A 13,061-nucleotide genomic window follows, 5' to 3' on the forward strand; every position below is an offset into this window, starting at 1 on the left:
TTACACAAGGCACTGAGCATTGCTGAAGAGGCAGAGGCTATCATCTCAAATGATGTTTTTACCAGTTTCACTTCATAGATCAGATTCCCTACAGTGTGGTAGGTGGCCATTTGACCCATCTAATAGATAAACTATCTCACCCTAACTATTCAAGTAACCTCCCACATTTACCATGGCTTACCCATCTAATCTACACATCTTTGGACAATAAGGGGCAATTTACCATAACCAATACACCTTGCCTGCACGTCTTTCAGACTGTGGAAGGAAACAAGAGCACCTGGAGGAAACCCACACCGACGTGGGGAGAGCATGCAAACTCCACACAGACAGTGACCTGAGACCAGAATTGAACCGGGATTCCTGGCACTGAGAGGCAGCAATGCTAACCACTGTCACCGTGCCATGGTGCACTTCAGCTGCAGCACGTCAGGGAAAAGGTGCTTGGGCCAACAAAAGCCTTTTAGTGATCAGAGGGTTTGTACAGCACTCCCAACACATTGGTATTGCAGGCGGCCAGCAGGAAAAAGAAACAGCTAATTGGCCGATCTAAAGATGGTTAAGGTTTTGACTGTTAATTAACCTGCAAGTTTGCCAGAACTTCACAATGCTCTCTCTGAAAAAAAGAGCAAAAACAATTACAACTCGGAAATGAGAATGCAGTCAGATCAAAAGATTCATTTCCCAATTAGTCCAAGACTTCTGCTCTTCAAACAGAAAAAAACTCTCGGGAGAAAACAATTGTCCTTCATTTCGGAATACTATTTAGACATTAATGGCTTTGATTTGATGACATGTTCACAAATCCACCACACAGCACAATAAGAGTTTTAGAATAACTGCACAGTGGAATGGCAGTCACCATTATGTTAAATATTCTATCAATCCAAAGAATTCTACACATTTGCTGAGTTCCCATCTGGGGTATATTTGAACATCTACATGACCTTCTGCATGTATGACTGTCTGCAGCAATTGGCTGTATTTATAAAATCATAGCAGCAGTCCAGTTGTACCTCTGCCAGGTCTGTGGGAGAGCGCTATCCGATTAATCACACTTCCTGCCACTTTGCCCACAACCCTCCCATTCAGTCACTTATCCAAGTACTTTTTGAACGTCATGATCGGATACATTTCTGCTACCCTTTGAGGCACAGAACTCCAAATTACTACAAAACCTAGTGCGAAAAATCTCTCATTGCCTCTCTGATTACTTTGCCAATTATCTTAAAACCCCGATTTCCAGTCACCAACCCTGTAGCCACTGAAAACAGTTTTGCTTTGTTTATTCCAGCAACATCCTTCATAGCTTCAAACATCTTTATCAAATCTCAGTTCCAAAGAGAACAATCACATCTTCTCCAGTGTTTCATAGCTGAAGACTCTTGCTACCATTCTAGTAAATCTTAGTGGCTACTACTGCTGCCTCACTGTGCCAGAGACACAGGTTCAATTCAGGCCTTAGGTCACTGTCTGTGTGGAGTTTGCAACTTTTCTCCAGGTGCTCAGCTTTCCACCCACAATCCAAAGATGTCTAGGTAGATGGATTGGCCATGCTAAATTGCCCCTTCGTATCCAAGGATGTGTAGGTTGGGTGGATTGGCCGTGTTAAATTGCCCCTTAATGTACAAAGATGTGTAGTTTGGGTGGATTGGCCATGGTAAACTGCTTAGATTGGCTATGCTAAATTACCCCCAAGTGTGTCAAGATTTGTACATTAGGTGGATTAGCCATAGTAAATATACAAGCATGGGCAACTTGCTCTACCAATGAGTCAATGCAGACATGGGCCAAATGGCATTCTTGTGCACTGTAGGAATTCTATGGTTCCTCTACACTCTTGCCATGGCCATGGAACCATTTCTAGTATGCAGTAGCTACAATTGTACACAATCCTCCAGGTGCAGCTGTAAGTGTACTGATGGGAATGCAGAAACAAAAGCACCTGTTCACAATATGCGAGTTGTACACATGAATAATTTCCTAGTCACCACACTCAGGTGCCTGTTTGGGTACACCGAGGAAGAACTTAGCGTAGCCAATGCACCCGAACCAGCATGTCTTTCAGACTGTGGGAGGAAACCGGAGCATCCGTAGGAAACCCACGCAGACACAGGGAGAACGTGCAGACTCCATACAGTGACCCAAGCTCGGCATCGAGCCCAGGTCCCTGAAGCTGCGAGGCAGCAGAGCTAACCACTGTGCCGTATCTGCATACATGCAAGTAAGGGAAACACATGGATGTGCAAATGCAGATATCGCTGCAGAACAGACATGAGCAGTCACAGCAAACAACCCAATCAGCCACATTTGCCCTAGGCCTGCTGAAGGCCATGTTAGCCAGAAATAGTTGCAAACCTATGAGGAGGTCCACATGCACTGCCCACTCTGCACCAGTGGTCAAAGTTCAGGGCAAGAGCACAGCAGAAATTGAGGTGCAGCCACTTCAAATAATGCAACAAGGGCTCCAAGCTCTTACACTGTGCAGATGGGGCACAGACTCTTCTAGGCCTTAAAAAAAATTAAAGATTATTCATCAGTGTCACAAGTAGGCTTACATCAAAACTGCAATGAAGCTACTGTGAAAACCCCCGAATCACCACACTCCGGCATCTGTTCGGGTACATTGAGGGAGAATTTTGCATGGCCACTCTCCTAACCTGCACGTCTTTTGGACCGTGGGAAGAAACTGGAGCACCCAGAGGAAACCCATGCAGACGTGTGCAGATTACACACAGACAGTAACCCATTGTCTGAACTGAACCCAGCTCCCTGGTGCTGAGGCAGCAGCACTGTGCCACCCAAAAGTTACAAAACCGGCTGGGCGGGGATGCTCCATGCACCGCTCTCCATGCCAAGTTCCCAATTCCCCAACACAGGATCACCATTAGGGAATCCTGCTCAACATAAACCTACTGAGTCTTTTGTAGTATAATTTGGATAAATGTGAGGTTATCCACTTTGGTAGCAAAAACAGGAAGGCACATTTTTAATTTGAATGGCCATAAATGAGGAGAGAGGTATGTTCAACAAGACCTTAGTGTCCTCGTACACCAGTCACTGAGGTGAGCATGCAAGTGCAGCAGACAGCGAAAAAGGCAAATGGTCTGTTGGCCCTCATAGCACGCGAATTTGAGTATAGAGATAGAGATGTTTTGCTACAATTGTATAGGTTGTTGAGACCGCATTTGGAGTGATGTGTGCGTTTTCCTGGGGAAGGATGTCCTTGCTACAGCAGGAGTGCACTGAAGATTTACCAGACCGATTCCTGGGAAGGCAGGTCTGTCATACGAGGAGAGATTAAGTCAGTTGGGATTATATTCATTAGAGTTTCAAAGAGTGAGAGGGAATCTCAAACAAACTTATAAAATTCCAACAGGGGAGATTCACAAAGAATGTTCCCGATGGTGGGAACATTTTAGGACTGAGGTGAAAAGAAATTTCTTCACCCAGAGAGTAGTGAATGTCTGGAATTCACTACCACAGAAAGTAGTTGAGGCTAAAACTTTGTGCAATTTCGAGATGAAATTAGATATAGTTCTTGGGGCTAAAGGGATCAAAAGATATTGGCAGAATGGGGAAGGTGAGATCAGGATATTGAATTTGATCAGCCATGATCGAAATAAATGGTGGAGCAGGCTCGTAGTGCCAAATGTCCTACTCCTGCTTCTAGATTCTATGTTGCCAGGCCCCCGGGCGCCCAGAGCCGGCCTGTGCCCGTTGCTAGGCACTGATTAACAGATGCACTCGCACCTCGCGCAGCCGCAGTTCAAACCGCGGCCCCAACGTTCCATCATCAACGGACGGCCCAATGGCCCACGCCACCAGCAGCACTCACACCGGCCTCGGTGACAATTCCCCCTCCCAAGCCCGCCCGCTCCTTCGCTCACCCTCCTGGAGTTGCAGAGACCGGCGCCGAGGAGATTGAGGAGCAGCAAACAGCTCAGCGCTCGCCCGACAGGCGACTCCATCGCCGCGCACGGAAACGACAGTGCCCGGTGCAGTGTGGGAAACTGGAGGAGTCAGTAGCATGCCGGGATGCCGGCGGACCGAAGGCGCGTCGCACGCTGGGATATTGGAGGACCGTACGCCAAGGAACGTGGAGCTGCTGGGATAGTGGAGGATCGCTCCTGAGGAGGTTGGAGGTCCAGCAGGTAGATGACTCTGTTGGTATAGAACATTCTATAGAAACTAGAAGCAAGGGAGGCCACTCTGCCATTGGACCCTGCTTTACCATTCATTATGATCATGGCTGATCATCAGATTCAATATCCTGTTTCCCCCCCCCTTGACCCTTATCCCTTTAGCCTCAAAAACTATATCTAATTTATGCTTGAAATTATTTGGCCTCAACTATTTTCTGTGAAATTGAATTCCATACATTCACCACTCCCTGAGTGAAGAAATTTCTCCTCACCTCAATATGTTCAGAATGTTATATACCAACAGAGTTAGCATTACTCATAGAATCATAGAAACCCCTACAGTGCAGAAAGAGGCCATTTGGCCCATTGAGTCTGCACTGACCACAATCCCACGCTGGTCCTACCCCGCTTATCCCTACATATTTACCTGCTAATCCCTCTAAGTGCCCTGAAATCTACGTATCTCAGGACATGAAGGGGCAATTTTTTAAGCATGGCCAATCAACCTAACCCACAAATCTTTGGACTGTGAGAGGAAACCAGAACACCCGGAGGGGACACACGCAGACACGGGGAGAATGTGGAAACTCCACACAGACAGTGACCCAAACCAGGAATTGAACCCAGGTCCTTGGAACTGTGAAGCACTAGTGCTAACCATTGTGCTACCATGCTACCCCTAGTAGCAACAGATTATTACATGAATGGGTGTGGTGGATTGGCTACGCTAAATTGTCCCTTAGCATTCAAAGATGTGCAGGTTAGGTGGATTGGCCATGCTAAATTGTCCCTTAGCATCCAAAGATGTGCAGGTTAGTTGGATTGACCAAGCTAAATTGCCCCTTCGTGTCCAAAGATGTGTGGGTTTGGTGGCTTGGCCGTGTTAAATTGTCTGTTAGTGTCCAAAGATGTGCTGGCCAGTCAGTGACACTCATGTCCCACAAATGAAGTAAAACAGTTTTTTAATGGATTTAGTGACAATGTGCTGGGCTAATATTGCAGGTTGCCCATGATGTACACTTCCAAATTATTCAGAATTAGCCGGGCAGGTATTTTGAGTTTAAACAAAAGAACACAAGTTTATTGGTCTAGCTGCGCAAATTAAAAAAAATCTACTGCCTCCCTCTTGCAGTCACTCTTGAGGTGATATCAGAAGGGAGTGATTTTTACCATCCGCACAAGGCTGCAACAGGTTTTTTGTTTTATACTTCATGATCTGGCTTACAATCTTACCAACTTTCACAGATGCACCATTAAAAAGCATCCTTTCCAGATGTAACAGAACTTGGTGTGTTTTCTGCTCTTCCCAAGTCCTCAAGAAGTTGCAAAGCGTTGTGAATGCAGCCCACTCCATCATGCAAACCAGTCTTCCATCCATTGACTCTGTCCACAATTCCTGCTGTTTCGGCAAGTCAGCCAGCATACTTAAGGACCCCACACACCCCGGTCATTCTCTCTTCCGTCGGAAAAACAATACAAAAGTCTGAGGTCGCCTACCAATCAACACAAGAACAGTTCCTTCCCTGCTGCCATCAGACTTTTGAATGGACCTACCATATATTAAGTTGATCTTTCTCTACACCCTAGCAATGACTGTAACATTACATTCGGCACTCTCTCATTTCCTTCTCTATGAATGGCCTGCTTTGTATAGCGCGCAAGAAACAATACTTTTCACGATATCCCGATACATGGGACAATAATAAATCAAATCAAGAATTATTGTGGACAACATGGAGAAAGCACTCAAGTCCGCTTGCATCTGCAAGCAGGGGGAAACAGTTTTGAGGTTTCAGGGGAAGGACCTTTCATTGGAACTGGGGAGAGGTTAGAGCCGTGACGGGATTTAAGCAAATCCAGAGGGAGGGAAAAGACTTGGGGGAGGGGGTGCGGCGCCGCACAAGAACAAGTGGCGAGTCTTGCGAGTGGAGGACAGGAATGTGTCAGCTAGCACAGGGGCAGCATAGTGGCACAGTGATTAGCACTGTTGCCTCACAGCGCTCGGGACCCAGGTTCGATTCCAACCTTGGATCACTGCCTGTGCAGAGTCTGCACATTCTCCCCGTGTCCGCATGAGATTCCCTCTGAGTGTTCCAGTTTCTTCTGAAAGATGTACTGGTTAGCGTGCATTGGCCGTGCTCAATTTTTCCCTCAGTGTCTGGAAAAACAGGTGCCAGAGTGTGGCGACTAGGGGATTTTCACAATGACTTCATTGCAGTGTTAATGTAAGACCTACTTGTGACACTAATAAATAAAGTTTCAACGTTTCTGCATTCTTGTGACTTCCAAAATAATGAGTTCGCGGCTGGAATCTTACCACCCCGTCCACCATGGGAATCAGAGTGGGCAAGGAGCGGACAATGGAAAGATCCGTTGACCTCGGGCGGGATTTTACGATTTTGGAATGAGCGAGGCCGTAAAATCCCAACGGGAGGTATTCATACAGACCCTTCACGCACAATCCCATAACTGCGACCCCCATCGTGGCCCAAATTCTCACCTGCACACTCACTCAGGTGGGAGCTTCAAGAACCCAGAGAGAAATTCTGGAAAATCTCAGCAGGTCTGGCAGCATCTGTAAGGAGTGCTGACATTTCGAGTCCAGACGACCCTTTGTCAAAGCTTTGCCAAAGGGTCGTCTGGACTCGAAGCATCAGCTCTTTTCTCTCCTTACAAATGCTGCCAGACCTGCTGAGATTTTCCAGCAGTTTCTCTTTTGGTTTCAGATTTCAACATTCCAGTAATTTGCTTTTATACAGGAGCTTCAAGAATGTGCCCTTGGGAGAAAATCAGAGAGGAGGTCACGCCAACTTCTCACAACAACAAACTGAACCATCAAAGCCCAAAGCCGCCTGCTTTTACCAGGTGCACGTGCAAATTATTCAGCTTTAAAACAAAGAAATACCCAACAAAGACATTGTCTAACCTCTTTATTTCACTAAAAATATATATGGGTGACATGAAACTGAAGAACAGAGTAATGCTTTCAAGTATTAACACATTCAAAAGTAGCTATTATCCATTTGATTCTTTGGGAGAGGAATAGTTGGCGACACTCCCATGATCCTTTGCTGCCTGAAGAAAATGGTTGCCATGCATTCTGGGATGGTGGATTGAAGCTGCCTGCGGGTCACAGGGTGAAAGGTCAGAATGAGAAACACCATCAAAAAGTTATCTATTGTTAACTGATGCTAAAGAAACCTCCTGCCACCTGAGACGTATAATGAGTGGGTCGCACAGTGGTTCGCACTGTTGTCTCACAGCGCCAGGGACCCGGGTTCAGTTCCCAGCTTGGGGTCATTGTCTGTGTGGAGTCTGCACGTTCTCCCCGTGTCTGTGTGGGTTTCCTCTGGGTGCTCCGGTTTCCTCCCGCAGTACAAAAGACGTGCTGGTTAAGTGCATTGGCTAAGTTCTCCCTCAGTGTACCCCAGCAGGCGCCGGAGTGTGGCAACTAGGGCATTTTCACAGTAACTTCATTGCAGTGTTAATGCAAGCCTACTTGTGACACCAGTTATTTTTTCCCAAGGTGGCGCCAGAGTGAGGCGACTTCTTGCAAGCTGCGCCCAGCACACCTTCTAATTCTATCTTTTACTCTCGTTCTATGCTTATAAAACTTCATTACACCCTAACTATGACTGTAACACTACATTCTGCACTCTCTCGTTTCCTTATCTATGCTTTGTCTTCCTATGTGTGCAAAAATCAATACTTTTCACTGTATGCTAACATATATGACAATATAAATTAAACCAAAAATAAATAAACTTTAACTTTACACCTTCAACTCAAAACCGACAGCTGAAGAGATGCAGCCTTCACACCGCTTGCAGCTCTGAAAATCAGTTCACAGAAATCTGTAACGAACGCACCGAGGGCGTGTGATATAACAGAGATGTAAAGGGGGGGATGAGAGTTTTTATAGTCACAGATGAACATGAGCAGAATCAATCTGCTTAAACCGGAGGCTTTCAACTCTTTCGAAAACCTGACACGCTTACTCTTGCCGCTCTAATCAATTTTTGCAGCGTTGGCTTGTCATCTTGCTTCTCAAAACAGAGAGAGAAAAAAAACCACTCTAAATATTAATTCTTACCGTGCTGTTTGCTGCGTTACACACGGAGAACTTTACTGAGGAACTGTAAGAGAGAGAGAGAGGGAAACGGTAAATCACTTTGCTTGTCTTCTCTGCAATTATCTCCCCTTCTGCCCTGACCATGCAGTGTTAATCATTCAATCTCTAATGCCTCACCCCCTTCATCATGCATGCGCACTGTTGGTGATTATCGGTGCCATCCTTTATCTATTCGTGGGACATGGGCATCACTGGCCAGGCCAGCATTTGTTGCCCATCCCTAGTTGCCCTTGAACTGAGAGGCTTGCTACACATTTCAGGAGGGCAGTTGAGAGTCAACTACATTGCTGCGGCTCTGGACTCAGATGTGGGCCAAACTAGGTAAGGACAGCAGATTTCCTTCACCAAAGGGGCATTATTGAGCCAAGTGGGTTTCTACAACAATCTATACTTGTCAGGGTAAGACGCCTCACAACAGTAGATTAAGGTCCAACAGGTTTATTTGGAATGACAAGCTTTCGGAGCGCTGCTCCTTCATCGGGTGAGACTCACAAGCTTTCGCAGCGCTCCAAAAGCTCATCATTCCAAATAAACCTGTTGGACTTCAGCGTGGTGTTGTGAGACTTCTTGCTGTGCCCACCCCAGTCCAACGCCAGCATCTCCACTTTACAGCGACCACATACTTGTCATGGTCACCATTAATGAGATTGACTTTCAATTCCAGATTTTGTTCATTGAATTTAAATTCCACCAGTTGCCGTGGTGAGATTCGAAGCCAGAACAAAAGGTTGGGGCCTTTGCATGACGAACCCAGTGACGTTTCCACTAGGCCACTGTTTCCCACAATACAAAACTACAGGCTGCCAACAGGTACAGTCATCTGATATCGTCCCAAATGAGGGCATGAATGGTCGCAAAGCTCCCGGGCTTGAGGGAAAGTGGGTGGTGAGGGGTATTTTGAGAGGGAAAATCACCCAATGTCACTCTTTCTGACAGACATTTTGTGATTTTTTGGGTCTAGTCATCAGGTGAAGATAACAATGGCAATGACATTAACTGGAAATTTACTTGGTGCCTTAGCATGGAATCAGAGAATGGTTACAACACAGAAGGATGTCTTTTGGCCCTTCGCGTCCTTGCTGGCTCTCTGTAAGAGCAACTCAGCTAGTCCCCACTCCCTGCCTTTTACCGGTAGCCTGACAAATTGCTTCTCTTAAGGTGCGCGTCCAATTCCTTTTAAAAAGCCGTGACTGCCTCAGAAAAGCAGCCAGCATAACTAAGGACCCCGCGCATTGGATTCACCCACTGAACCATCAGCGCGACTAACACGTCAGAGAGACGCCAGTGTGAAGCAGAAAGCAAGTGTGTCCGCACCTCTCACTTCCAGTTTACACTCCACCTCATCCTCGCCCAGGTCGTTGATGGCCTTGCAGCTGTATTTGCCACCGTCGAACGTGCTGGGCTTACGGATCTGCAATGTCAGGACGCCTTGGTTATGGTGCATCAGGAACTTAGGATCATCGATGATCGCCATTTTGTTCTTCATCCAGATAATCTTGGGCTGAGTTTGGGGGGGGGGGGGGGAGGTGGCAAAGAAATTGGGTTAATTCATGTGAAAATCGCAAGAAGAAAACACAAGTTACAGCAGGCTCGAGTTGCAGGGAAGAAAGGACTTGCATTTGTAGGTTTGGCTGAGGCACTCAAAATGGAGTCGAGACAGAGTCACTTGGATGTAACTTGTTCCCCTGGGATTTGATTTGATTTATTGTCACATGTATCGGGACACATTGAAAAGTATTGTTCCTTCCGCACTATACAGACAAAGCATACCCTTCATAGAGCACCTAGGGGTGCAAGGCGGCACAGTGGTTAGCACTGCTGCCTCAGAGCGCCAGGGACCCAGGTTCAATTCCCAGCTTGGGTCACTCTCTGTGACTAATAGTCTTGTTACTAATAAATAAACTTTTACATAGGGGAGAAGGAAAGGAGAGGGAGCAGAAAAGTTCATTCATCGGTATGACAGATGGACTTACGTTAACACTGCAACTAAGTCACTGTGAAAACCCCCTAGTCGCCACACTCCGGCGCCTGTTCGGGTACAGTGAGGGAGAATTTATAGCATATCGGAAGAATGTATAGATGGATAATCAATCTGTTTGGGTGTGTTATGAGTCCACCTCTGTGGCCATCAAGTCCTAAAGTGGGAGCTTCTGGCCCACAGGTAAACAAACTTTAAAATAAACTTCCAACTTTAAAAACTTTCCCATCACTTTGTCCGTAGCCTTGAATGCTATAGCATTATATATGTGATGCCAGTCTCTTTAAAGTTTATTTATTAGTGTCAAAAGCCGGCTTACATTAACACTGCAATGAAGTTACTGTGAAAATCCTCTAGTCGCCACACTCCGGCGCCTGTTTGAGTACACTAAGGGAGAATTTAGCACGGCCAATGCACTCTAACCAGTATGTCTTTCGGACTGTGGGAGGAAACCGGAGCACCCGGAGGAAACCCATGCAGTTACGGGGAGAATGTGCAGATTCCACACAGACAGTGACCCAAGACAGTACAGCAGAAGTGAGTCACCTGACTTAAGGGACCAATGGGAACTGAGAGTGAGTGATCGCCCCATACTGTGGAGTCCCCTCTCAGGCAGAATCATCGAGAAGCCATGTAGTAAGCATGTGAACACACTAAGAAGTCTCACAACACCAAGTTAAAGTCCAACAAGTTTATTTGATAGTAAACCCACTAGCTTTCTGGGTTTGCCCCTTCGTCAGGGGAATGACTCAACTGATGAAGGGGCAAACCCCAAAAGCTTGTGGGTTTACTATCAAATAAACTTGTTGGACTTTTACCTGGTGTTGTGAGACTTCCTACTGTGTTTACCCCAGTCCAATGCCGGCATCTCCACATCGTAAGCATGTGAAGACAGGGCAGCCCAGAGCTGCAAACCCCTGAGACCAGGCTTTGCTTATCAAACAAGGCCTGAAATCTCTTTACGATGCAACCACATAACGTAATAATAGTGGGGAACACTGAAATGGCAGAGATGCAAAATCAATACTTTGCCTCAGTTTTCACGGTGGGGGACACTAGTACTATTCCTATAGGAACAGACAAGTCAGAGGTAATGGAAAGGGTAGAATTTTGAACAATCAACATCGATAGGGCAAAGATATTCAGCGAGCTGTTGGGATTAAGGACAGAGAAGACCCCTGGGCCTGATGGCCTACATCCTGGGACAGTAAAAGAAGTGGCGGCGGAGAGTGTGGATCCATTGGTTATAATATTCCAAAATTCCCTGGACGCAGGAAAGGTTCGAAGACATTGGAAAAATGCTAATGCAATGCCCTAATTCGGAAAGGGAAGCAAAATATTGGAAATTACAGACCAGTTTAACATCTGTTGGTGGGAAAGCATTAGAATCAATTATCTGTGGAATTCACTACCCCAAAGAGCAGTGGTTGCTGAGACAGTGAGTAAATTTAAGGAGGAGTTAGGTTTTTAATTGGTAATGGGTTGAAGGGTTATGGGAAGAAGGCAGGAAAATAGGGATGAGGAGCATATCAGCCATGATCAAGTGGCGGAGTGACTTGATAGGCCGAATGACCTAATTCTGCTCATATATGAACCAAGAGCAAGCACCAATCTAAATGCTTCCGAAATGTTGTCATAGAGGTTTACAGCATGAAAACAGGCCCTTCAGCCCAACTTGTCCATGCTGCCCTTTTTTTTAATGACTAAGCTAGTCCCAAATGCCCCTGTTTGGCCCATATCCCTCTATACCCATCATATCCATGTAACTATCTAAACACTTCTTAAAAGACAAAATTGTACCCGCCTCTACTACTTCTTCTGGCAGCTTGTTCCAGACACTCACCACCCTCTGTGTGAAAAAACTGCCCCTCTGGATCCTTTTATATCTCTCCCCTCTCACCTTAAACCTAAGTGATCTAGTTTTAGACTCCCCTAACTTTGGGAAAAGATATTGACTATCTAGTTGATCTATGCGCATTATTATTTTTTAGACCTGTATACAATCACCCTTAAGCCACCAGGGAAAAAAGTCCCAGTCTATTCAACCTCTCCTTATAGCTCAAGCCATCAAGTCCCGGTAGCATCCTAGTAATTCTTTTGTGCACTCTTTCTGGTTTAATAATATCTTTTCTACAATAGGGTGACCAAAACTGTGCACAGTATTCAAAGTGTGGCCTTACCAATGTCTTGTACAACTTCAACAAGGCATCCCAACTCCTATATTCAAATGTACTGATCAATGAAACCAAGCATTGGTCCACCTATGACTCCACTTTTAATGAGCTATGAACATGTGCCCCTAGATCGCTTTGTTCCATAACTCTCCCCAGTGCCCTACCATTAACTGAGTAAATCCTGCCCTGGAATGCAGTATGGGCATCACCCACTGCACCACAAAATACACCCCCATTGCTCGAACCAATTGTCTTAATTAAAGCACTTACCTTAGGACTACCCCGTACAGAACAGCTGAGTTTTGCTGTGTAACCTGCTATGATAGAACGATCCAGTAGGGGCTGTGTGAACTTTGGGGCATGACTAAAGTCGTGCTCCTTGAATGGTGGTGGCACATAATTCTTGCCTGTGGAGAGAGACAGGGAAGAATTAAAATTTCATTTGTCTAATTTTCCAAAGCGGTCAGTATTTTCCTCCATTTCCCAGTTTCACCTCAGAGATGGAATCCTCGATGCTGCTCGATGTTCATGCTGTGTCTGGGACCACGCTCTATATGACAGAGTCTTGACTTTCATGAGTTTCCCAGCCTGCCATTTGTGAGGGGATTTGAATCCCTATTAACAGAGCATTA

General features: G+C 45.9%; 2 protein-coding genes across 2 annotated transcripts in view; both read right to left on the reverse strand.

The window, feature by feature from the left end:
• The window catches only part of emc10 (ER membrane protein complex subunit 10), a 59,107-nt gene extending 55,092 nt beyond the window's left edge, over positions 1-4,015 (reverse strand). The window contains exon 1 of the mRNA XM_080217670.1: positions 3,891-4,015. Within this exon, the coding sequence (XP_080073796.1) occupies positions 3,891-3,971 (81 nt within the window). The 5' untranslated portion in view covers positions 3,972-4,015. The remainder of the gene's footprint in view (positions 1-3,890) is intronic.
• A 3,043-nt stretch (positions 4,016-7,058) lies between these two features.
• mybpc2a (myosin binding protein Ca) overlaps positions 7,059-13,061 on the reverse strand; it is a 56,254-nt gene continuing 50,251 nt past the window's right edge. Inside the window, 4 exon segments of the mRNA XM_080217350.1 lie at positions 7,059-7,268; positions 8,239-8,281; positions 9,592-9,778; positions 12,700-12,831. Coding sequence (XP_080073476.1) covers positions 8,271-8,281; positions 9,592-9,778; positions 12,700-12,831 — 330 coding nt within the window. The 3' untranslated portion in view covers positions 7,059-7,268; positions 8,239-8,270.

Source organism: Carcharhinus amblyrhynchos, chromosome 35 (genome assembly GCF_965287045.1).
Source record: "Carcharhinus amblyrhynchos chromosome 35, sCarAmb.v2.hapA, whole genome shotgun sequence".
NCBI lineage: Eukaryota > Metazoa > Chordata > Chondrichthyes > Carcharhiniformes > Carcharhinidae > Carcharhinus > Carcharhinus amblyrhynchos.